This window comes from Orcinus orca, chromosome 14, assembly GCF_937001465.1.
Source record: "Orcinus orca chromosome 14, mOrcOrc1.1, whole genome shotgun sequence".
In the NCBI taxonomy this organism is placed as follows: Eukaryota; Metazoa; Chordata; class Mammalia; order Artiodactyla; family Delphinidae; genus Orcinus; species Orcinus orca.
In genome coordinates this window covers 26057789-26081476 of record NC_064572.1, presented here as the reverse complement: position 1 = coordinate 26081476, position 23688 = coordinate 26057789, and the positions used below count along the sequence as shown (strand labels likewise).

General features: G+C 35.9%; 1 protein-coding gene across 1 annotated transcript in view; it reads left to right on the top strand.

The window, feature by feature from the left end:
- LOC117196990 (catenin alpha-3-like) overlaps positions 1 to 22135 on the top strand; it is a 400466-nt gene extending 378331 nt beyond the window's left edge. The window contains exon 6 of the mRNA XM_033407647.2: positions 21839 to 22135. Coding sequence (XP_033263538.1) covers positions 21839 to 22135 — 297 coding nt within the window. The remainder of the gene's footprint in view (positions 1 to 21838) is intronic.
- The last annotated feature ends 1553 nt before the right edge of the window (positions 22136 to 23688 follow it).

Sequence of the window (23688 nt, the reverse complement as noted above, 5' to 3'; positions counted from 1 at the left end):
TATTTGCACATTTTAGTATTTATGGTAGATTTGGAAAGGCAAGAGAGGTGGCAGGCAATTACATTTTGAAACCTCATTACACTTTATGCTATGAGTAGAATTTCAAAGTTTGTTTTCTTAGAACAGTTGAAAAGAAAAAAACAGCCATTGTAAAATCTAAACAGAAACTTTTGTTGAAAATACTATTGATAGTGAAGAAAATATTGCCAACATATTAGTTTTTATAAGTAGCTTAATGTTTGAAAGAAATGGCAAAATATCTCATGTTTTCTTCCACAAATCTGGGGCTGTCTTCATGGTTGTACAACCTGTGCAGTTACACAGGGCCCCGTGTTTGGAAGTATCTCACATTTATTTTAATTATCTGAAGTTGCTGTCTTGACATTCTGAATACATTTTGAACAAAGGGCCCTGCATTTTCATTTTGCATTGAGCCCCCCACTGCCCTGCCCCAAATTATGTAACTGGTCCTGCATAAATCCCTTGGTTACTTTCAGATTAACTTGTACCCTGTTTAGTTCCCATTACTGTACCTGATCTCAGCTCACTTTTAACATGTGAAATCCAAGATAGAATTGCAGTTAAAGTGAAGTCTGCTGATTTAGGTTGATTACTGGCAGTTAAGCAGTTTGGACTCAGTGCAAGTTACATGTTCAGAAAATCTTAGCTTTGTTAGCCACAAATGACCACTTGAAGTTAAATAAATAATTTAGCAGGCAGGATCCAAAAGAGGAAAGACCAAAAGCCCCAGAGCAAAGGGAAAAAATGAAAAGCAATGCATAGACATGAGGTGCCTTCCAACACTCTCTCTGGCTCTTCTCTAAGCCTGCAATAAGCCAGTCAACTGGCATATGTCATATCCTGCAGATGGAAAAACAGCCTGTGGAAATGTATACAAGTGCAGATGCATGGATCTGTCATGCAGCTGCCAGAGGTTATGTTTGTTAAGCAGCCTGCCAGTGGCCATGAGTTTTGAAGAAGGGTAGCTGCTTTGTGGGTGGCAGATTATTCTTATTTGTTCCACATGGAAACCATGCTGTCTCTAATAGGCATAGTGGCTTCTTCAATGCCTGGAATGAGTCTGACCATATTTTTCTTCTTACATTACTCAGTTATGTGACTGTTGGGCTAGTATATGGAGTCAGCCTTACAGAGAGGGAGGGAGGCCAGAGGTAGAGTTGGAATTCTGGTGATAGATGAGGCAGTGTAATAAATAGATTCAGCCATCAGGTCCAGAGACTGAGGGAGCATCAGTTGAGGTCAATTGACATCTTGATGTAAAACAGATGAGACATAACCTACTGTGACGCATCATACTGAAGGTAGTGAGAATAGTCTGTTTTATTTGACATTTTCTAATACTGGAGAATTTCTAAGCTTGCATATTTCTAATTTAAATATAGGGCTTAAATAGTTGTAAGAAGATGTAATGTGTGTGGTGTTAATGTTACAGTTTTATTGAAAAGGTGAATGAAAAGTGTATACATGACTGTTTTTGGCTTGGGGAGATTAATGAGGAAAGGGCAATAGATTGAGACTCATTTTCTATCGGTACATGACCTGTGGGCATCTTTAGGGTCATGAAACAGCAAGAGTGGCGTGAGCTGGGGAAGGCATGAGAATTTTGACCTGCTGTAGACCCCCACTTACTGATCCTCAGTATAAGTGGATTTGGAGAAGGGGTCACCTTACCTCTAGCAAACAGACTACAATTTACCAGAGAGCCTCCTTGGAACCACTTATGTTTAGAGGGAGAATCACATTCAGTGCTAATGTAGATGTTCTAACAACAAAGGATCCTGGCACTGAAGGATCTTTGTGCTCTTTTGGGGGAGCAATCGCCTTACTTTGAGAGACTCCTTAATTTGAAATGTTGGGTGCTCTCCTCTTTTCATCAATTGTAAGAGTTTCCATTTCCTGTTGACTCGTAATCACTGAGGATATTTTGAAATTTCCACACACTTTTTTCCCTGCCAGGTCTTCAAATATGGAACTAGCAGGCATAGTCACAATTAAGTTAAACTGAAAACCCTCTAAATTTAATAATTTCTCATCCAGACTACAGAAAAATAACCCTGACATCCTTACCTAAATTAGTTTTCATTGGCACCTGATACTTCTTTCCCATTAGTTATCTTGATATGTACCCCTGCTAGTCTCTCTCTAGATAAGATGATCCTTCCAAGCACTGCTTTTGGCCTTCATATTCAATTACTTTTAGAGAGAAAGGGTTCTTACTACAATTTTGCTTGGCAGTCATAATGGTAAACTAGTGTATTATGGCTCCCTGATTAGAAAAGTCTGAAATAGAGTCCAATGATGAAATTTTTCTTCATGGCATTATTTATTGCTAAATTTAAAGTATATAGTTTATGCTCTATAATAGCATATCACACTGCATAAAATCAATATCGAATTGAAAAATAGTCCGGATATGTAGATGCATTCTTTTAACATTAATTTTATTTTTAATGTTGTTCTGCATCCTACTTACCAGAGCTATGAGAATATTGTAACATTCAGAAAGGGACATACTGGACACCTGCAGTTTATAATAATATAAAAACCAGTAGCCTTTTAGAGTGTTTTATAATGAGGAAAGCTGGATTTGAGGGGCTGAATTGTTAAGAACTTTTGTAATCATTCTCTTATCACCTAAATGTTCTGCTGAATAATTAAACACAGTAGCTGGTTGGTTTCATTACTGCCAATGTGCATGACACAGGAGGTTTTAGCAAACTGCTTCTATTCCTTCACTTTCTTTCTTCTCATTTCCTCTGCTTTCCTCTATCCTCCTTCCCCCCCTCCATTCTTCTCAGTCCCTCCTCAACTTCCCTTTCATCTTTCCTCTCTTTCCCTCCTCCTTTACCTTATTTGCATCTCCCTCCCCTCTCTTTGTCCTTCTCTCCTCCTCCTTGTATCTCACATGTTCTTGTTTATTAAGAGAATTAAATACCTAAATCAGATTTATTAAGCACTTAAGGAAAACAGAAGGCCTTTGGTAAAATCTCTAAAAGAGCAAAGAATAGCAGAAGGAATGATCTTGTTTTAACATTTTTCTGACCAACTTTTGAATATGTCATTATGTATCTAGTAAAGCAAAAAGATCTGAACAGCAGTAAGTGCAAAATCAGTTGATTTTTCTATATGTTTTCTTAACTTGGAAAAGACATTAAGCCAGGAACTGATGTCTCTCGTTATACATCCATACCCTATAATGAACAGCACCAGCAATATCTGTCTTGAATTAAAAAAGAGAAGGCTATAAAATGAAGCATCATGGATTAAACTGTGGAATAGGTGAACATCATCTTTGGTGGTCCTTCCCATCCTTCCTGTCAGAATTCTTTTTTCTCAGAGCATCTGTTCCCTCTTTTCCCACTGATACCCAGTATCTGTATCCTAGCCACCTAAGACTTGCTTCATGCCCCTCCACACTGTGATGCATATTCTCTTCAGCTGCCTCTTTTTCTTTTATTTTAACTAACTTATTTTTAACTAGTCATAAGGGAAAATACCTGATAAACTAAAACCTTGATGACATACAACAGCTTAAAATTCTGTCCTCTCCCAGTGCTTTCTCCAAAGATACCTGCCAGTTTAGGGAAACAGTGCTTTTAATCACAATCAATCAACCACTTTTAGTGTAGATAATAGGCACCAATGGTGGTTCTATATTGTAAGGGAGGTTTTCTAAGCAGCAAATGATAGTACAGAGGTATCGATCTCTTCAACCTGCTACATGGGAGTCATCACTACCTTTTATCTAGTGAAATCCAGCTAACAAGATATCATAACAGAAGAATTTCACATCATGAAAAATAAAATGAAAAGCAATTTCTAGAGCTGTGTTGTTCAATATACTAGCCGTTTGTCAGATGTAGCTATTTGAATTTAAAATTAAGCCAATCACAATTAAATAAAATTAAAAATTCAGTTCCTCAGTTGTGCTAGCCACATTTTAAGTGTTTAATAGCTATATGTAGCAGGTGGCTACTGTATTGGCCATTGTAGATACAGAAAATTTTCATCATCACAAAAACTTGTTTTGGACAGCACTCTAGAGTGTACTTTGGTGTGAATACAATTTTATCCCAATTTCTTATCAAAACTGCAGGCTTTATGGAGAATCCAAAATGATAATTTTGGTTATCTTATAGGTTAATACATTCTAAATATAGGTTTTCAAACACAATGACTCAAGCAAATTATTTTTTTCCTAGCCATAGTTAACTAGAAAATTATTTAGAAATATTTGAGTTAATTTCTATTAACTACGTATTCAACTTGAGGCAAAAAGGCCAATTCTTAACATTTTTCATGCCAAGAACATCTTTAATTGTAATTTTAAAATATTCAGAATATTATCTCCACAATTTTTAAATACTGCTGCTCTAGAGAACATGAGGAAGGAGTTAGGGACCACACCAAGAGCATCTGGAGGATGCTGTTATTGAGCAGTTGTTACCACCTAGCAGTCATGTTTTCACTCCTCTTTTTCCAAGGGATTTTAGGGCAGACATGACTTTTAGAGTCTTACAGTTACTTGGTATGACTGTGCCACACTGGCTACTCTTTTTTCTGTGCTCTACTATGCACAGTCCACTCATGAATCTAGAGCTTGTACTTAATCTGTTATTTCTCCCAAAGGATATACTTATAGACAGAAATGGAAGGTGGAATCAAATAGAGCACAAATGGGATTATTTATTTTTTTCAGTTGCCCCCTCTGTACCTTTTCTCTCCTTTGTTGATGAATTGCTTTCTGGGAGAACTCCACAGACATAATAGCTGGCATAAACCTTGGACATGGTAGGAACTATTCAAACATTTGTTTAAATTTTACAGGTTTGTATTCAATTAGGTTTGCAATCAATTTGGACCTAGAAGGTAGGAAACACATGACATTACTGAGACAATTAAGAAGAATTAACACTACTTAAAAATTTTGGAGCATCTGTAATATTTTTAGTGACATTATTGTATATAAAAATTATCTGTATTGTATGTTCAATGTAGACAGAATAAGGTAATCATCATTGCTTATATATTTTTAGGATCTTCTATTTACACATGGTTTAAAAACAGACTATGAGTAGAGATAAAACAAATATGTAAACACGTATTTCCAAATAGATAATCAATAACAAAGACTTAACTTGCTCCTTCATTAAAATATGTTGCCTTAGTCAGCAATATTCTGTTAAGAATATATACTAAGAGATCGGTTCAAGATGGTAGAGTAGAAGGACATGTGCTCATGGCCTTTTGCGAGAACACTGGAATCACAGCTAACTGCTGAACACTCATCAACAGGAAGACACTAGAACTCACAAGAAAGATACCCCACATCCAAAGACAAAGGAGGGGCTGCATTGAGACGGTAGGAGGGGTACAGTCACAATAAAATCAAATCCCAATACCGGTGGGTGGGTGACTTACAAACTGGAGAACAGTTATACCACAGATGTCCATCTACTGGAGTGAAGGTTCTGAGCTCCACGTCAGGCTTCCCAACCTGGGGATCTGGCAATGGGAGGAGGAATTTCTAGAGAACCAGACTTTGAAGGCTAGTGGGATTTGATTGCAGGACTTCGATAGGACTGGGGGAAACAGAGACTCGACTCTTGGAGGTCACACACAAAGTAGTGTGCACATTGGGACCCAGGGGAAGGAGCAGTGAACCCATAGGAGACTGAACAAGACCTACCTTCTAGTGTTGGAGGGTCTCCTGCAGAGGTGGGGGGTGGCTGTGGCTCACCATGAGGACAAGGGCACTGGCAGCAGGAGTTCTGGGAAGTACTCCTTGGTGTGAGCCCTCCTGGAGTCCTCCATTAGCCCCACCAAAGGGCCTGTAGGCGCCAGTGTTGCGTTGCTTCAGGCTAAACAACCAACAGGGAGGGAACTCAGCCCCACCTATCAGCAGACAAGCGAATTAAAGTTTTACTGAACTCTGCACACCAGAGCAATCCCCAGCTCTACCCACCACCAGTCCCTCCCATCAGGAAACTTCCACAAGCCTCTTAGATAGCCTCATCCACCAGAGGGCAGACAGTAGAAGCAATAACTACAATCCTGCAGCCTGTGGAACAAAATCCACATTCACAGAAAGATAGACAAGAAGAAAAGGCAGAGGTCTATGTACCAGATGAAGGGACAAAACAAAACCCCAGAAAAACAACTAAATAAAGTGGAGATAGGCAACCTTCCAGAAAAAGAATTCAGAATAATGATAGTGAACATGATCCAGGACCTCAGAAAAAGAATGGAGGCAAAGATCAAGAAGATGCAAGAAATGTTTACCAAAGACCTAGAAGAATTAAAGTACAAACAAACAGAGAGGAACAATACAATAACTGAAATGAAAAGTACACTACAAGGAATCAATAGCAGAATAAGTGAGGCAGAAGAACGGATAAGTGACTTGGAAAACAGAATGGTGGAATTCACTGCTGAAGAACAGAATGAAGAAAAAAGAATGAAAAGAAATGAACACAACCTCAGAGACATCTGGGACAATAATAAACACATCAACATTCACATTACAGGGGTCCCAGAAGGAGAAGAGAGAGAGAAAGGACCCAAGAAAATATTTGAAGAGATTATAGTCAAAAACTTCCCTAACATGGGAAAGGAAATAGCCACCGAAGTCCAGGAAGTGCAGAGAGTGTCAGGCAGGATAAACCGAAGTAGAAGCACGCTGAGACACATAGTAATCAAACTGACAATAATTAAAGACAAAGAAAAATTACTGAAGGCAAAAAGGGAAAAATGACAAGTAACATACACAGGAACTCCCATAAGGTTAACAGCTGATTTCTCAGCAGAAACTCTACAAGGCAGAAGGCAGTGGCATGATATACTTAAAGTGATGAAAGGAAAAAACCTACAACTAAGATTACTTTACCCAGCAAGGATCTCATTCAGATTCGACAGAGAAATCAAAAGCTTTACAGACAAGCAAAAGCTAAGAGAATTCAGCACCACCAAACCAGCTCTACAACAAATGCTAAAGGAACTTCTCTAAGTGGGAAATACAAGAGAAGAAAAAGACCTAAAAAGCAAACACAAAACAATTAAGAAAATGGTAATAGGAAAATACATATTGATAATTACCTTAAATGTGAATGGATTAAATACTCCAACCAAAAGACACAGGCTCGCTGAATAGATACAAAAACAAGACCTATATATATGCTATCTACAAGAGACCTACTTCAGACCTAGGGACTCATACAGAGTGAAAGTGAGGGGATGGAAGAAGATATTCCATGCCAATGGAAATCAAAAGAAAGTTGGAGTAGCAATCCTCATATCAGATAAAATAGACTTTAAAATAAAGAATGTTACAAGAGACAAGGAAGGACACTACATAATGATCAAGGGATCAATCCAAGAAGAAGATATAACAATTATAAATATATATGCACCCAACATAGGAGCAACTCAATACATAAGGCAAATGCTAACAGCTATAAAAGAGGAAATCGACAGTAACACAGTACTAGTGGGGGACTTTAACACCTCACTTACACCAATGGAAAGATCATCCAGATAGAAAATTAATAATGAAACACAAGCTTTAAATGACACAATAGATCAGATAGATTGAATTGATATTTATAGGACATTCCATCCGAAAACAGATTACACTTTCTTCTCAAGTGCACATGGAACATTCTCCAGGGAAAAAATCACAGCTTGGGTCACAAATCAAGCCTCAGTAAATTTAAGAAAATTGAAATCATATCAAGCATCTTTTCTGACCACAACGCTATTTAGATTAGAAATAAATTACAGGTAAAAAAAAAATGTAAAAACACAAATACATGGAGGGTAAATAATACATTACTAAATAACCAAGAGATCACTGAAGAAATCAAAGAGGAAATCAAAAAATACCTAGAGACAAATGACAACGAAAACACGACGATCGAAAACCTGTGGGATGCAGCAAAAGCAGTTCTAAGAGAGAAATTTATAGCAATACAATCCTACCTCAAGAAACAAGAAACATCTCAAATAAACAATCTAACCTTATACCTAAAGGAACTAGAGAAAGAAGAACAAACAAAACCCAAAGTTAGTAGAAGGAAAGAAATTATAAAGATTAGAGCAGAAACAAATGAAATAGAAACAAAAAAAAAACAATAGCAAAGATAAATAAAACTAAAAGCTGGTGCTTTGAGATGATAAACAAAATTGATAAACCATTAGCCAGACTCATCAGGAAAAAGAGGGAGAGGACTCAAATTCATAAAATTAGAAATGAAAAAGAAGTTACAACAGACACCGCAGAAATACAAAGCATCATAAGAGACTACTACAAGCAGCTCTATGCCAATAAAATGGGCAACCAGGAAGAAATGGACTAATTTTTAGAAAGGTATAACCTTCCAAGACTGAACCAGGAAGAAATAGTAAATATAAACAGACCAGTCACATGTACTGAGATTGAAACTGTGATTAAAAATCTTCCAACAAACAAAAGTCCGGGACCAGATGGCTTCATAGGTGAATTCTATCAAACATTTAGAGAAGAGCTAACACCCATCCTTCTCAAACTCCTCCAAAAGACTGCAGAGGAAGGAACATTCCTAAACTCATTTTACGAGGCCAGTATCACCCTGATACCAGAACTAGAGAAAGATACCACAAAAAAAGAAAATTATAGACCAATATTACAGATGAATATAGATGCAAAAATCCTCAACAAAATACTATCAAACAGAATCCAACAACCCATTAAAAGGGTCATACACCATGATCAAGTGGGATTTATCCCAGGGATGCAAGGATTCTTCAATATATGCCAATCAATCAATGTGATACACCATATTAAGAAGTTGAAGAATAAAAACCGTAGGGTCATCTCAATAGATGCAGAAAAAGCTTTTGACAAAATTCAACACCTATTTATGATAAAAACTCTCCAGAAAGTGGGCATAGAGGGAACCTACCTCAACATAATAAAGGCCATATATGACAAACCCACAGTAAACATCATTCTCAATGGTGAAAAATTGAAACCATTTCCTCTAAGATCAGGAGCAAGAGAAGCATGTCCACTCTTGTCACTCTTATTTAACATAGTTTTGGAAGTCCTAGCCACGGCAATCAGAGAAGAAAAATAAATAAAATAATACAAATTGGAAAAGAAGAAGTAAAACTGTCACTGTTTGCAGATGACATGATACTATACATAGATAATCCTAAAGATGCCACCAGAAAACTACTAGAGCTAATCAATGAATTTGGTAAGTTTGCAGGATACAAAATTAATGCACAGAAATCTCTTGCATTCCTATACACTAACAATGAAAGATCAGAAAGAGAAATTAAGTAAACAATCCTATTCACCACAGAAACAAAAAGAACAAAATACTTAGGAATAAACCTACCTAATAGGTAAAAGACCTGTACTCAGAAAACTCTAAGACACTGATGAAAGAAATCAAAGATGACACAGACAGATGGAGAGATATACTATGTTCTGTACTGGAAGAATCAACATTGTGAAAATGACTATAGTACCCAAAGCAATCTACAGATTCAATGCAATTCCTATCAAATTACCAATGGCATTTTATACAGAACTAGAACAAAAAATCTTAAAATTTGTACAGAGACACAAAAGACTCTGAATAGGCAAAGCAATCTTGAGGGGGAAAAAAACGGAGATAAACCCACACACCTCTGGTCAACTAATCTTTGACAAAGGAGGCAAGGATATACAATGGAGAAAAGACAGTCTCTTCAATAAATGGTGCTGGGAAAACTGGACAGCTACATTTTTGTAATGAGGTGGATAGACCTAGAGTCTGTCATACAGAGTGAAGTAAGTCAGAAAGAGAAAGACAAATACCGTATGCCAACACATATATATGGAATTTAAGAAAAAAAATGCCACGAAGAACCTAGGGGTAAGACAGGAATAAAGACACAGACCTCCTAGAGAATAGACTTGAGGATATGAGGAGGGGGAAGGGTGAGCTGTGACAAAGCGAGAGAGAGGCATGGACATATATACACTACCAAACGTAAGGTAGATAGCTAGTGGGAAGCAGCCGCATAGCACAGGGAGATCGGCTCGGTGCTTTGTGACTGCCTGGAGGGGTGGGATAGGGAGGGTGGGAGGGAGGGAGACACAAGAGGGAAGAGATATGGGAACATATGTATATGTATAACCGATTCACTTTTTTATAAAGCAGAAACTAACACACCATTGTAAAGCAATTATACCCCAATAAAGATGTTTAAAAAAAAAAAAAGAATGAAATTAGAACACTCCCTAACACCATACACAAAAATAAACTCAAAATGGATTAAGGACCTAAATATAAATCCAGACACTATAAAACTCTTAGAAGAAAACTTGGGAAGAACACTCTTTGACATAAATCACAGCAAGATGTTTTTTGACCCACTTCCTAGGGTATTGGAAATAAAAACAAAAATAAACAAATGGAACCTAATGAAACTTAAAAGCTTTTGCACAGCAAAGGAAAGTATAAACAAGAAGAAAAGACAACCCTCAGAATGGGAGAAAATATTTGCAAATGAATCAATGGACAAAGGGTTAATCTCCGAAATATATAAACAGCCCATACAGCTCAATATTTAAAAAACAAAAAGCCCAATCAAAAAACGGGCAGAAGACCTTAGTAGTCATTTCTCCAAAGAAGACATACAGGTGGCCAAGAGACACATGAAAAGCTGCTCAACATCACTAATTATTAGAGAAATGCAAATCGAAACTACAATGAGGTATCACCTCACACCACTTAGAATGGGCATCATCAGAAAATCTATAAACAACAAATGCTGTAGAGGGTGTGGAGAAAAGGGAATCCTCTTGCACTGTTGGTGGGAATGTAAATTGATAGAACCACTGTGGAGAACATTATGGAGGTTCCTTAAAAAACTAGCAATAGAATTACCATATGACCCAGCAATCCCATTACTGGGCATATACCCAGAGAAAACCATAATTCAAAAAGACACATGCACCCCAATGTTTATTGCAACACTATTTACAATAACCAGGACATGGAAACAACTTAAATGTCCACCTACAGATGAATGGATCAAGAAGATGTGGTACATATATACAATGAAATGTTACTCAGCCATAAAAAGGAACAAAATTGGGTCACTTCCATAGACGTGGATGGACCTAGAGACTGTCTTACAGAGTGAAGTAAGTCAGAAAGAGAAAAACAAATATTGTATATTAAAGCATATATGTGGAATTTAGAAAAATGGTACAGGTAAAGTGGTGTGCAGGGCAGAAATAGAGACACAGATGTAGAGAAGAAACTTATGGAGACCAAGGGGGAAAGTGGCGGGGGCATGGCGGGGGCGTGGCGGTGGTGGTGGTGGTATGAATTGGTATTGACATATATACACTAATATGTATAAAATAGATAACTAATAAGAACCTGCTGTATAAAATAATAAAAGAAATAAAATTAAAGATATATGTTCTAAGATTTATTTAATATTATATTCAGTAGTACAGTGAAAGCAACATCTTCTTGCAAGTGCTTACATTAAAATTCTTTTAAACAGAGGTTTTGAAAATAGAAGAATTCTTGAAGTTTATTTTATTTTTGATATAACCAGGTAAAAACTGAAGCAAACAATCCATGATGTGGTACTGTGCATAGATTGAATTGCTGAACACTGACAGAAATATATCTAGGAGAAATGGTTACTACCTCAGGTGAAATGAATTAGATAATTAGAATTTTTTATTGGTGTTCTGGTAAAACTACCTTCTTGGTACTCACTGAGCTATTCAAATGTTCTATACCTATAATTTAGAGGAAAAAATTTAAGGGAGTATGTACATATCTAATTTGTTTTATAAGCATGTTGAATGACTTTCTTAAATATTTTCTAGTCTTCTGTTTTAGTAACTAATATACAACAGAATGTGAGTTAAATACATTTTGATTTTATATAGCTGAATATGTAAACTTTGTGTAAGTTACACTCATTTAATAATTTACTAGTAATATTTATTGATAATCTTGCTAATTTATAGTTTATTACTGACATTTTGCCTTCCTTTATATTTTTAATATCTGAAGCTTCCATTCTTTAGATTATTTAGGTGGAAACATTAAAATAAGAGATATACCAGACAAAGGAGAGCCTGTGAGTTCTGTCAATAGCATTTTCTGTTGATAATCATAAGGAGAATTTTGTTCCATTTTCATCACTCACTCTGAAGATTGATAATGTAGTTGCTTGAGAAACATTATTTGTGCTATGTGGTTATTATTTCTGCTGCTCCCAACTTGAAGCACTGCATGTGTTTTTGTGAAGAATGTTGGTACTTGATTATAATCATAGCTACATCTCTTTTGATAGACAATTTCACTTTGGAGAATAGGTGTAAGACTTTTAGGGTTTTGAATGTAAATTGGATCAATCGCCTCACAGCATATAGAGTGTGTGAATGAATAGGGTTTATTATATCATGTTTATTAACATACAGAAAACTTTTTCCAACTTGTTGGTTTTATGCTTCAGCTTGCTTAAATGATTTTTTATAACTTCCTACATGTCCTGGTAAGGCATGACCAAAGCCTTGCTCAGGATCTGAAGTGTATTAGATGATTAATAAATATTTGTGGAATGAATGACTATCTGATACATATCTGTGTGGTATATAGAGAATTCTGTTTTAGCAAGTGTAGCTTCCTTTGTAGCATTCTATTCACTGATCATCAGGAATAGATGGTAGTGCATATAGAGGTAAAAACAATATTAGCAAGAAACTGAGGTGAGACCTATACCACCAGTTATTAAAATGTGTTATAAAGCTACATTAAATAAAATCCTATATGAAAGGTGCAGGTTTTATTTTCCCTACTTTACAGTGGTGAAATAAAGGCTTAGGAAGTTTAAATCACTCTCTTAATGTGAGTGAAAGGCCAAGATTCACACTCAGGTGTTCTGACTTCTAAGCTGACTGATAAAGAGTGCCCTGGTACTTTGAGGTCATGTCTTTATTTTTTAAAAGACATGTATTAACCAAACATATTTGTAATGATGAAACCCAACATAACAAAATTAAAATCCTTCAAGCTAATTAATATGAAAACTTAATATCATATTTCATTCTGATAATTAATGGAAACATTTTTCTATTATGATTCCAAAATAGTTGATTAATATCTAGAATCCAAAATAATAATGTCTTTGATTCATAATTGCCATTTTCTTTTTAAAATTTTAAGAATTTTAATTTTTTTAAATTAGTTTTAAGTTTCAGAAGTAATACACAATTAGGCTATAATCATAAAATTAAAAATTTGACCACCACTCCAATCCGGTTCTTTTCAGAGATAGCAATTGTCATGGCACTGGTATGTTTTCTTAAACTTTTTCCTAGGCTCCAAAATACTTATATGTACTCAGAGAAAATCTCAAGTATGATAGTATGCTTGTTTTTTTAATATATATGATGCCACTGCACATATCATTCTGCAACTTTTTTTTTTATTCTACAATGTATTCTGGCAATCTTTCCAACTTATTTTGTATAGATTCACCTTACATTGTTCACTTCCAAATACATGAGAGCCAGGATCTCAGTCTTCTCAAAAGTTAACATTTCTATGTTTCTCAAGGCCACCGGATTTTCTTTCATGGTAACTCATATTGAATAAAATAACCCTTAGATTGTAGTTCTTTCCTGATAGATAGGCTTTAGTGGGCAAAGAAAAAAAATGATCAGCAATGATGATTTAAACTACAACTACTCCAGTAAAAGATTTAGTACATATTAAGTTATTCCCTGTATCATTATTTGGGTTGGTTATCACACTCTCAGTCCTGGGTCATATACATCTTTTATATTTTAAAATACCTATGAGTATGCATATGATTTTACAACTTTATCATTCTTTCACAGGATCTGATTTTCCTATAGTCCTGTTCTATAGATAAATGTAACATATATTCTCTTTCTGATTGAACAGCCCTTTTCCTTGCCTTTTAGACAGTTTTCGGTGTCTTTTTATGTTCAAATTGGATGCTTTAACTATATTATTTTAGGGGTAGAATCCGTCTCTTCCCTTTTGTTTGTTTTCAGGCTTCAGAGTATTCTGCCTCTTGGTTTAAGTTTCACATAATTATAACCCAGATGCCTGTTCAAGTTGACCTGATAAAATAAGATCTGGATAAGATTAACTCCAAAATTTCAATTCCATGTTCTGTCGAAATCCAAAGCCCTCCCTGAGAATCCTGTGAGTTCTCTGGAACTTACATCTGCTTTGCCTTTAATCATCTTGATTATGCACCAAATTGCCCAGAGGTATGCCTGGTTAATTTATAAACTTTCATATTCTTTTTATTTATATCACACATCTACATTATAGTTAAATAGTGATATTTATGTGATTATTTGGTGAATATTTGTCAGTACCTCTAGGCTGTGAGCCCTGTGAAGTGAGCAGGGATGCTCTCAATTTTATTACCCATTCCTACTATCTGGTACGTAGTAGGCTCTGAAGATTGACTCAAAATATAAGAAAGGAATAACTGAAGAAGGCTTGAGATAAGAGCACAGAAAGAGAAGTTAGCCTTGAAAAGAAAGTGGTGGTTGGGGGGGAAAAGAGAGAGAGGGAAAGGGAGAGGGAAAAGGAGAGATCTTCCTTGAAGACAGATGAGAAGAAAAAATGGACGGAAAAGCATATTGAGATAGAAGTAAATAGAGAGGTTTCCCAGATGATCTCATCTCAGTTTCCCCAGAGTAGTAGAAAGTGGGTGGATTGGAGTTTATATAAAATTGAGAATATGGAGGATGATAACAACATAGATAAATTTTCTCATAGCTAATGAGCCAGGATTCAAACCCATGCTAACTGCTCCTAGATCTCGTAATCCTTTAACTATACTGCCTCCTAAAATGCAGCAATCCAACAGAAGATAATGAAGTTAGGACTCTTACTTTTTTGAAAAAATATTTTCTTGTCAGCAATCAAAGTGTTAGGGAGGTAAGTTTATATTGGGCAGAACCTAGAAAAAAGAGAAAATATGTTCTACATTCATTAGAGTGGGATCCTGAAAATAAAGCATCCAGTTGTTTGTCTTTCATGAAGTTAATGCCATGAAAACATACTGAAAGAGTGTTTCAACACACTGCTATACTAGTTCAGAAGAGATTATTATTTTATTAAGATGAGCTTTGTTTCCTTTTTATAAACTACTTTATTGCAGTATGATTGATATGTAAAAAGCTGGTCATGTTTAATGTATACAACTAGATGATTTGGGGCATAAGTATACACTTGTGAAACCACCACCACTATCAAGGCCTTCACCACCCAAAGGTTCCTCTGACTCCCTTTATTATTATTGTTTTTATTATTATTATTAATAGTTTATGGTAAGAACACTTAACATAAGATCTTAGTAAATTTGCGTGCAATTATCCAGTTTTACCGGCACCATTTATTAAAGAGATTATACTTTCCCCATTTTGTGCTGTTGGAACCATTGTTGAAGATCCTTGACTGTAGTAAGCATGGGTTTATTTTTGGGCTCTCTCTCCTGTTATGTTGGTCTATGTGGCAGCTTTTATGCCAGTATCATACTGTTTTTATTACCACAGCTTTGTAATATAGTTTGAAATCAGGAAGTGTGATGCCTCCAGCTTTGTCTTCCTTCCTCAAGACTGTTTTGACTATTGGGGGGTCCTTTGTAATTCCGTATGAATTGTAGGATTGTTTTTTCTACTTCTGTGAATAATGCCTTTGGAATTTTGGTAGGAATTGTATTGAATTGGTAGATTGCTTTGGGTTTTATCGACATTTTAACAATATTAATTCTTCCAATCCATGAACATGGGATATCCTTCTATTTATTTATTTGTTTATTATTTTAGTTTATTCTTTAGTTTCTTTAATCAATGCTTTACAGTTGTCAGTATACAGATCTATGACCTCCTTGGTTAAATTATTCCAAAGTATTTACTGAATAATCATTATTAGTATAGAAATGCAACTGATTTTATATTGTTGATTTTTATCATGCAATTTTACTGAATTTATTATTAGTTCTAACAGTTTTTTGGTGGTATCTTTAGAGTTTTCTATATATAGGATCATGTCATCTGCCGAAAGAGACAGTTTTACTTCTTCCTCTCCAATTTGGATGCCTTTTATTTCTGTTTCTTGTCCAATTGCTCTGGCTAGTACTTCCAGTACTATGTTAAATAAAAATGGCAAGAATGGACATCTTTGTCTTGTTTTGGTCTTAGAGGAAAGGCTTTTAGCTTTTTACTGTTGACTATCATGTTAATGGTGGGCTTGTCATATATGGCCTTTATGGTGATGATATACATTCCTTGTATACCTAATTTGTTGAGAGTTTTTATCATGAAGGATGTTGAATTGTGTTAAATGCTTTTGCAGCACCTACTGAGAAAATATGATGTTTATCCTTCATTCTGTTAATGTGGTATATCACATTTATTGATTTGCATAGGTAGTACCATTCTTGCATCCCAGGGATAAATCCACTTGGATATGCTGTATGAACATTTTAATATACTGTTGATTCAATTTGCTAGCATTTTGTTGAGGATTTTTGCATCTATATTTGTCAGAGATGTTGGCCTGCACTTTTCTTTTCTTGAAGTATCCAAATCAGGCAGCTTTGGTATTAGGGTAATGCTGGCCTCCAAATGAGTCTGGAAACGTTCCCTTCTCTTTAATTTTTTGGAAAAGTGTGAGCAGCATTGATATTAGTTCTTATATATTTGGTAGAATTCACTAGTGAAACATCTGATCTTGGTTTTTTTCTTTGTTGGGAAATTTTAAATTATTGATTCAATCTTGATCTGTCCAGATTTTCCATTACTTCATGATTCAGTCTTCGTAGCCTGTGTATTTCTAGGAATTTACACATTTCTTCTAGGTTATCCAATTTGTTGCTACATAATTGTTTATCATAATCTCTTACAATTCTATGTACTTCTGTGGAATCAATTGTAGTGTCTCCTGTTTCATTTACAATTGTATTTATTTGAGTCTTTTCTCTCTCTCTTTTTTTTTTTTAGTTAGTCTAGCTAAAGGTCTGGCAATTTTGTTTATCTTTTCATGAAACCAACTAATTTTTTGTTGTTCTTTTCTGTTGTTTTTCTAGTTCCTATTCCATTTATTTGTTTTCATCTTCATTATTTCCTTCCTTCTTTAACTTTGGGCTTAGTTTGTTCTTCTAGTTCTAGTTTCTTGAGGTGTAAAGTTTGGTTGTTTTTTTTAGATCTTCCTTTTTTTCTTAATGTAGGCATTTATTGCTATTAACTTTTCTCTTAAAACTGCTTTTGGGCTTCCCTGGTGGCGCAGCGGTTGAGAGTCCGCCTGCCGATGCAGGGAACACAGGTTCGTGCCCCGGTCCGGGAGGGTCCCACATGCCGCGGAGCCGCTGGGCCCGTGAGCCATGGCTGCTGAGCCTGCGCGTCTGGAGCCTGTGCTCCGCAGCGGGAGAGGCCACGGCAGTGAGAGGTCCGCGTACCGAAAAAAAAAAAAAAAAACTGCTTTTGCAGCATGTCATAAGTTTTTGTATGTTATTTTCATTTGTCTCAAGATATTTTAAAATTTTCCTTTGATTTCTTCTTTGATCCATTGGTGTTCAGGAATGTGTTGTTTAGTTTTAATATATATGTGAATTTTCTAATTTTACTCCTATTATTGCTTCCTATTATTATTGCACATATCATGTGGGTGAAAAAGATACTCGATATGATTTCAGTCTTAAATTTAAGACCAGTTTTATGGCTTAACATATGATCTATCCTGGAGAATGTTCTGTGTATACTTGAGAATATATATTCTGATGCTATCAGATGGCATGCTTTGTATATGTCTATAGTCCACCATAAGTGGTGCTGTAGGCTTTATTAATTCTTTTTAATTGTTTTTTCTTTTTGTAACTCTGACTAGATAATTTCAAATGATCTGTCCTTGAGTTCACTGATCTTTTCTTTTGCATGCTGTAGTCTGTTGTTTAGTCTCTCTAATGGATTTGTAGTTCATTTATTATGTTCTTTGGCTCCAGGATTTCTGTTTGGTTCTTTTTTTACGGTATCTTTTTATGAAACTTCTCATTTTATTCATGTATTATTTTCCTGATTTTGTTGAGTTGTCTATCTGTGTTCTTTTTTATCTAACTGAGCTTCTTTAAGATGATTATTTTGAATTCTTTTTCAGGCAATTAATAAATCTCCTTTCTTTGGGGTCAGCTACTAGAGTTTATTTTGTTCCTTTGGTAATATCATATTTCTTTGAGTCTTCATGTTCCTTGAAACCTTGTATTCCTGTCTTCACATTTGAAGAAGCAGTCACTTTTCTCCAGGTTTTACTGACTAACTTCAGGGAGAAAGGTCTTCATGAGTCAGCCTTGCCAGAGATACTGGGGGTCTCTTAGATTCTTTCTATGGATGCACTTGCTCCATTCCTCTTGTTCCCTGTGAAGAAGTCTTAGACTCTGTGCCTTCTCTCTTTTTTTTTTTTTTTTTTTTGCGGTACACGGGCCTCTCACTGTTGTGGCCTCTCCCGTTGCGGAGCACAGGCTCCGGACGCGCAGGCTCAGCGGCCATGGCTCACGGGCCCAGCCGCTCCGCGGCATGTGGGATCTTCCCGGTCTGGGGCACGAACCCGTGTCCCCTGCATCGGCAGGCGGACTCTCAACCACTGCACCACCAGGGAAGCCCTGTGCCTTCTTGTGATCCCACAAAGCCAGGCCAGGTGTTGAGAGCCTCCTATTTATTTTCTCTAGGGCAGTACCCTGAAGTGTTTGTTCAGCATTGTGCCCCTTTTCCCAATCCAGCAGATTCAGCTGGATGCCAATATCTGTGTGCTGTCTGTGGGAGCTCGCATGCATTGTCTGCAGGGGAGCATGGCGTGTTGGCTACAAGAGGGGACTGCATGGAGCACTGCATGGTGCACAGTGGCTAATCATGGGGTCTGCAGGTGGGGGTCCTACTGGGTTCATGGTCAGGGCTCTTATTAGAGTCTGTAATCTAGTTAGTAGGATCTGCTGCTGGTGGTTGATATCTGTATACTGGTTTCTGTGAGCTCGTACCCTTTTTCTCTACTCTTTGCTGTCCCCAAATTATTTAGCTATTTCAATCCTCTCAATGTTCTGGGTGTGGAGAGATGGAAATGGGACTCTTGGACACCTTCCTGCAAGGCTGGGGAGCCAAGTGTTCACTGTTTTCGCTTTTCCCAATGGGAGAAGTTGCAGGCCAAGGTGAGTCTCTCTTGGTCTGAGCTGTGTTGCCTTGGGAGAGAGGTGACATGGGTAAAATGAAACTGTTCTTCTTATCCTCTTCAGTGCTTCTGTTCTTTGATGTTTTTGCTCCACGTGGTTACTGGAACCTCTCAGTTGTTCTCCCAGGCTTTCGTAAAGGTATTCTCATTATTGTTATTGTTAAAATCAGTATTTCTTTAGGGGTATGACATATGGAACTTCCTATTTCATCATCTCACTGACGTCCAGAAGAGATCATTCTTTATTTCAGTAGGTCTCAAATATCCAGTGATATTTCATAGAACATTAAAGTTATTTAAGTAACCTCACCTTTTAATTGACTCAGTGACAAAGTTAGTGAAAACTTCTATAGGATATGAATAGGGTGACATTAGATTTAGGTAGAATCAAGAGGCTGCATGTGAGTATCAGACATCAGAGCAGGCAGTGTTTTGAGTTCAGATGAGCTTGAAGAATCTGAGTCTTAAAAGTCAACAAACAAGTAAAAATCCAGAGGCTAGGATAGTTTGGGGAATGGCTGTGGAGAGCAGGAACTGGGGTGAACTTATTCCTACAATAGAGGATGTTTTCTGACATGAAATCACAGCCAGAACACCTAAAATTACTAGTTTCTTCTTGTAATACTTATAGGTGTATAGATTTCAAAGTTAATCAACTTTTCCTATCATTACAATGCTGGAAACAGGTTAACTGTCCCTATCACATCTACTAATTGCATTTGAGCAATCAAAGAAAAATTCTCTTGCCCTCAGTGTCTCTTCTTAATGATGATGTCACATTGGAGGGACATTTTCAAAAAGGTTTTAATTGGTCAATTATTGTTATGAAAATTGGAGTGGAATGTTTGTACTAAATTAGTGAGCCAAAGAGGACATGGTAAAAATGGCAAATGAAATAAGGAGGTATATTTAGATGTAAATGAATCCTTGTCTGGTGGGCAAGCCCATGGTTGGGATTATCGTCTCACCAAAAAAATTATGCATTGGATAAAGAAAATGTTAAATTTGGCATTTGTAAAATTCATTTCTTTTTAAAAATTTGTTTCCATCTAAAAGAGAAAAGTGGAGATACTCAGTAGAGAAGTAGAAAAATAGGAAGGAAATAGAGGCATGAAAGGAAGAATTCTTCTGAATAATTTTAAGATATTTAAACAATTTTCTGTAAGATCTATTTCTAGTTTATATTTTACATTATATCATATAATATGTGAACATTACACAGTACTATTTTTCCTTTTTGTATAATTGTTTTAATATTATTTTTCTTTCCATAATGATTTTCTCTCCCTAACTTGGCCTAGAGCTGTAGCTTTTAAAATTTTATCTTGGCTACTTTAGATCCCCTAATATTTATCATAACATGATATAGTACAACCATCAGTGTAAGATTGTATCCATACACAATATACACACACAATATACATATACCTCTCTATATATGTAAATATATATGATTGTGCACTCTGAAGATCAATGATTTTCAGTGTGTATATTTGTGTGTAAAGACTCACACATGCACACACATTCTGAAGTTCACTATATGATTTCATTTTATGTTAAAGGTTCTACAGAGAGCTTTCATTTTATACGAACTAGTTCTCCAATTATGACATTATGCTCAAACCTTGAAAGGCTTCCTCTCTTACTGTATTTTAAGAAAGAATCCTTAGAGCCTCATCTTCTCCACCTTTTCTTCAAAGTCTGTAGATTATCTTGACTTCTGTTGCCTGAAGACATATCTAAAGGAAACCTTAAAAATACCATGACAGATTTCAATGGTGGGAAATGGCTGGAAGTTATAATCAACAGGAAGATGGAATTTTACTTTTAAAATGAATAATTAAAATTTAGAATTGTCTTTGATACGTTAGTATTAAGGTTAATTAGATTGTATGACTTACAGTGAGGCATAACGAAAACAGTATTGAATTAGGTGTTATAAGACCTTAATACTTGTTTGAGCTTCACCATTTAATAGCTTAATGACCTTGGGCAAGACAGTCTCAGCCTCACTCACCGTCAATTGAAATGTGTGGTTAACAATATCTTTACTGCCCACCTCTTTATAGTGTTGTCAAGATGAGATAATATATGTGAAAATATTTTGTAAACAATGAAGTGCTAAATGAAAATGACAATTGTAAAGAACTGTTAATATGTGCCAGACACTGTATTAAGCATTCATATCATTCTTACAGCAGTTTTATGAGATAAACAATGTTAATATTCCAGTTTTACACATCAGGAAGGTGAGGCTTACAGTACATAAGACACCTGAGTGAGCTCACACCATTAGTGAATGGGAAGGGCAAGATTTGAATACAGATTTGGCTGACACTAGAATCAATGCTCATAATTTCACAATTTTTGTCACTGCCCTGAATAATAATTGCTTTATAGAATGATACATGAACTGGGTGAGGCAGTAAAAGCACAGCTGTCTTTATCATCACATATGAATTCCAAATGTGAAAACAAAATACTAATTATTTTTTCCTAAAAATAGAATATCATGGAGTTCTAACCATCTAAATGTGTTTTTCCTTTAGAATTTAATTGTCTTGGATCCACTCACAGTGACTGAGGAGGAAACAAGACCATCCCTAGAGAAACGCCTCGAAGCCATTATCAGTGGGGCTGCTCTGTTGGCTGACTCTTCATGCACGAGGGATTTCCATCGGGAGCGAATTATCGCAGAATGCAATGCCATTCGCCAGGCTCTCCAGGACCTGCTTTCAGAGTACATGAACAATGTAGGTAACTGGTTTTCCCCCACCCCGTCCATTGGGTATGTGCTGAGGTTCTTTCGGTGTACAAAATCTGATAAATTACAAACGAGTACCTGATTTTACATGGCTTGGCCTTTTGGGTGCATTCTGCGTGGGTTGCTCCCAGAGTGCAGCAAGGAGACAGGAGTTTCTAGGGATGGAATTCAACCAGAAGGTTATTTATACATGATTGTTTTGCTTGAGACAGTATCTAAATACTAGTTGAAGAAGGCAGTCAGGATTGGAGAAAGGAAACTGGAGTTGCGCATCAGTTTAAAGGATAAAAAGAAGACAAAGAAAAGGGCAGGTTGCTCCGGATTATGTTGGTGAATAACAAAGTTAGAATTTAGATGGTATTGGGATAAAGTCAATGCTGTAGGGATCGGGGGCCATTTTTGAAGGTGTAATTTGGATCGCTTTTAACCTTTTTCAAATGTGACAATGTCATAGATTCTTTGCAATTTTAGCCATCTCTCAGGAATGTTAGAAACAATGTCTAAATTTAGACAAATGCAAAAGTATTTGTTTCAAGGTCCTTTTGATATAATTTCATATATATATATTTATGATATATTCTTTTTGTATATATATCTACATCCATCTATGGAGTATCTATGACTACTCTTACATTCAAAACTTAGTTATATTTTTAAAATAAGGAAGACATTGTCAGTTATATATTGATCATGAATATTGACTCCTTAAATAATAGAGGTAAAAAAAAGAAAAATTTATAATGGGAATATTTTGTTCATCTGCTTTATTATAAATGGAATAATTCAAGAGTTATGAGGGTATATTTTGAAAATGATTAGTTACAAAGCATACGATTTTTTAGGTGTGAGATTGAAGAGTTAGGATTTTTCAGTATAAGTAATTTATGTGAATAATTCAAATGTGCTAAAATTAGTGAGTTTTAGGCTTCTGCAACACATTTGATGTATCTCCACACTCTTAATATTTGATGACTTTGGCTTCTGACCAAAAATCTCTTGCCTGTCAAGAAATCACAGTTGTAAAGCAGATTTTGTTAATAAGAGGACCATATTAGTAATGTCATGTCCTGCTTCTGAAGCTGGAATATCACAATTTTTAGCATATAATATATTTTTAAAGATTTTTAAAGAGAATTCATGAGTTACAAGAAACTCAGAAGGTAATATTCTGTTGGAATTCCTTCTCCCCTGATCTGTAAACTATTCAAATTAGTAGTTTCATTTTATAGATAAAATATGGTAAAGTTATACATAAGTTTATTTTATCTATAAATTATAGATAAATTTACTTTATTAAATATAAAGAAAGTTATTCTATTCTTTTAAATACAAACATAACAGATGCACATGCACACACTCACCCACATACATAGGCAGGGATGGCCATGTAATTGGGGAGCCCAGTGCCCAGTGCAAAATGAAAATGTAAGGCCTGTTCAAAAGCCGGGAAAAAAAGAAAGTTTTTTCCTTTTTTTTTACAGTCTTTATTGACCCAAGAAAGGTTATTTTTATTTGCTATTTAATGTTTGGTTGTTTGGTTCTCTAGGGTATAGGGATACTTTTGGACTTTTGGGAGCACATAGACCCTCACAGATTTCTTTAGCCTTACCCCGTAACCCCCACCCATCCTGCCTT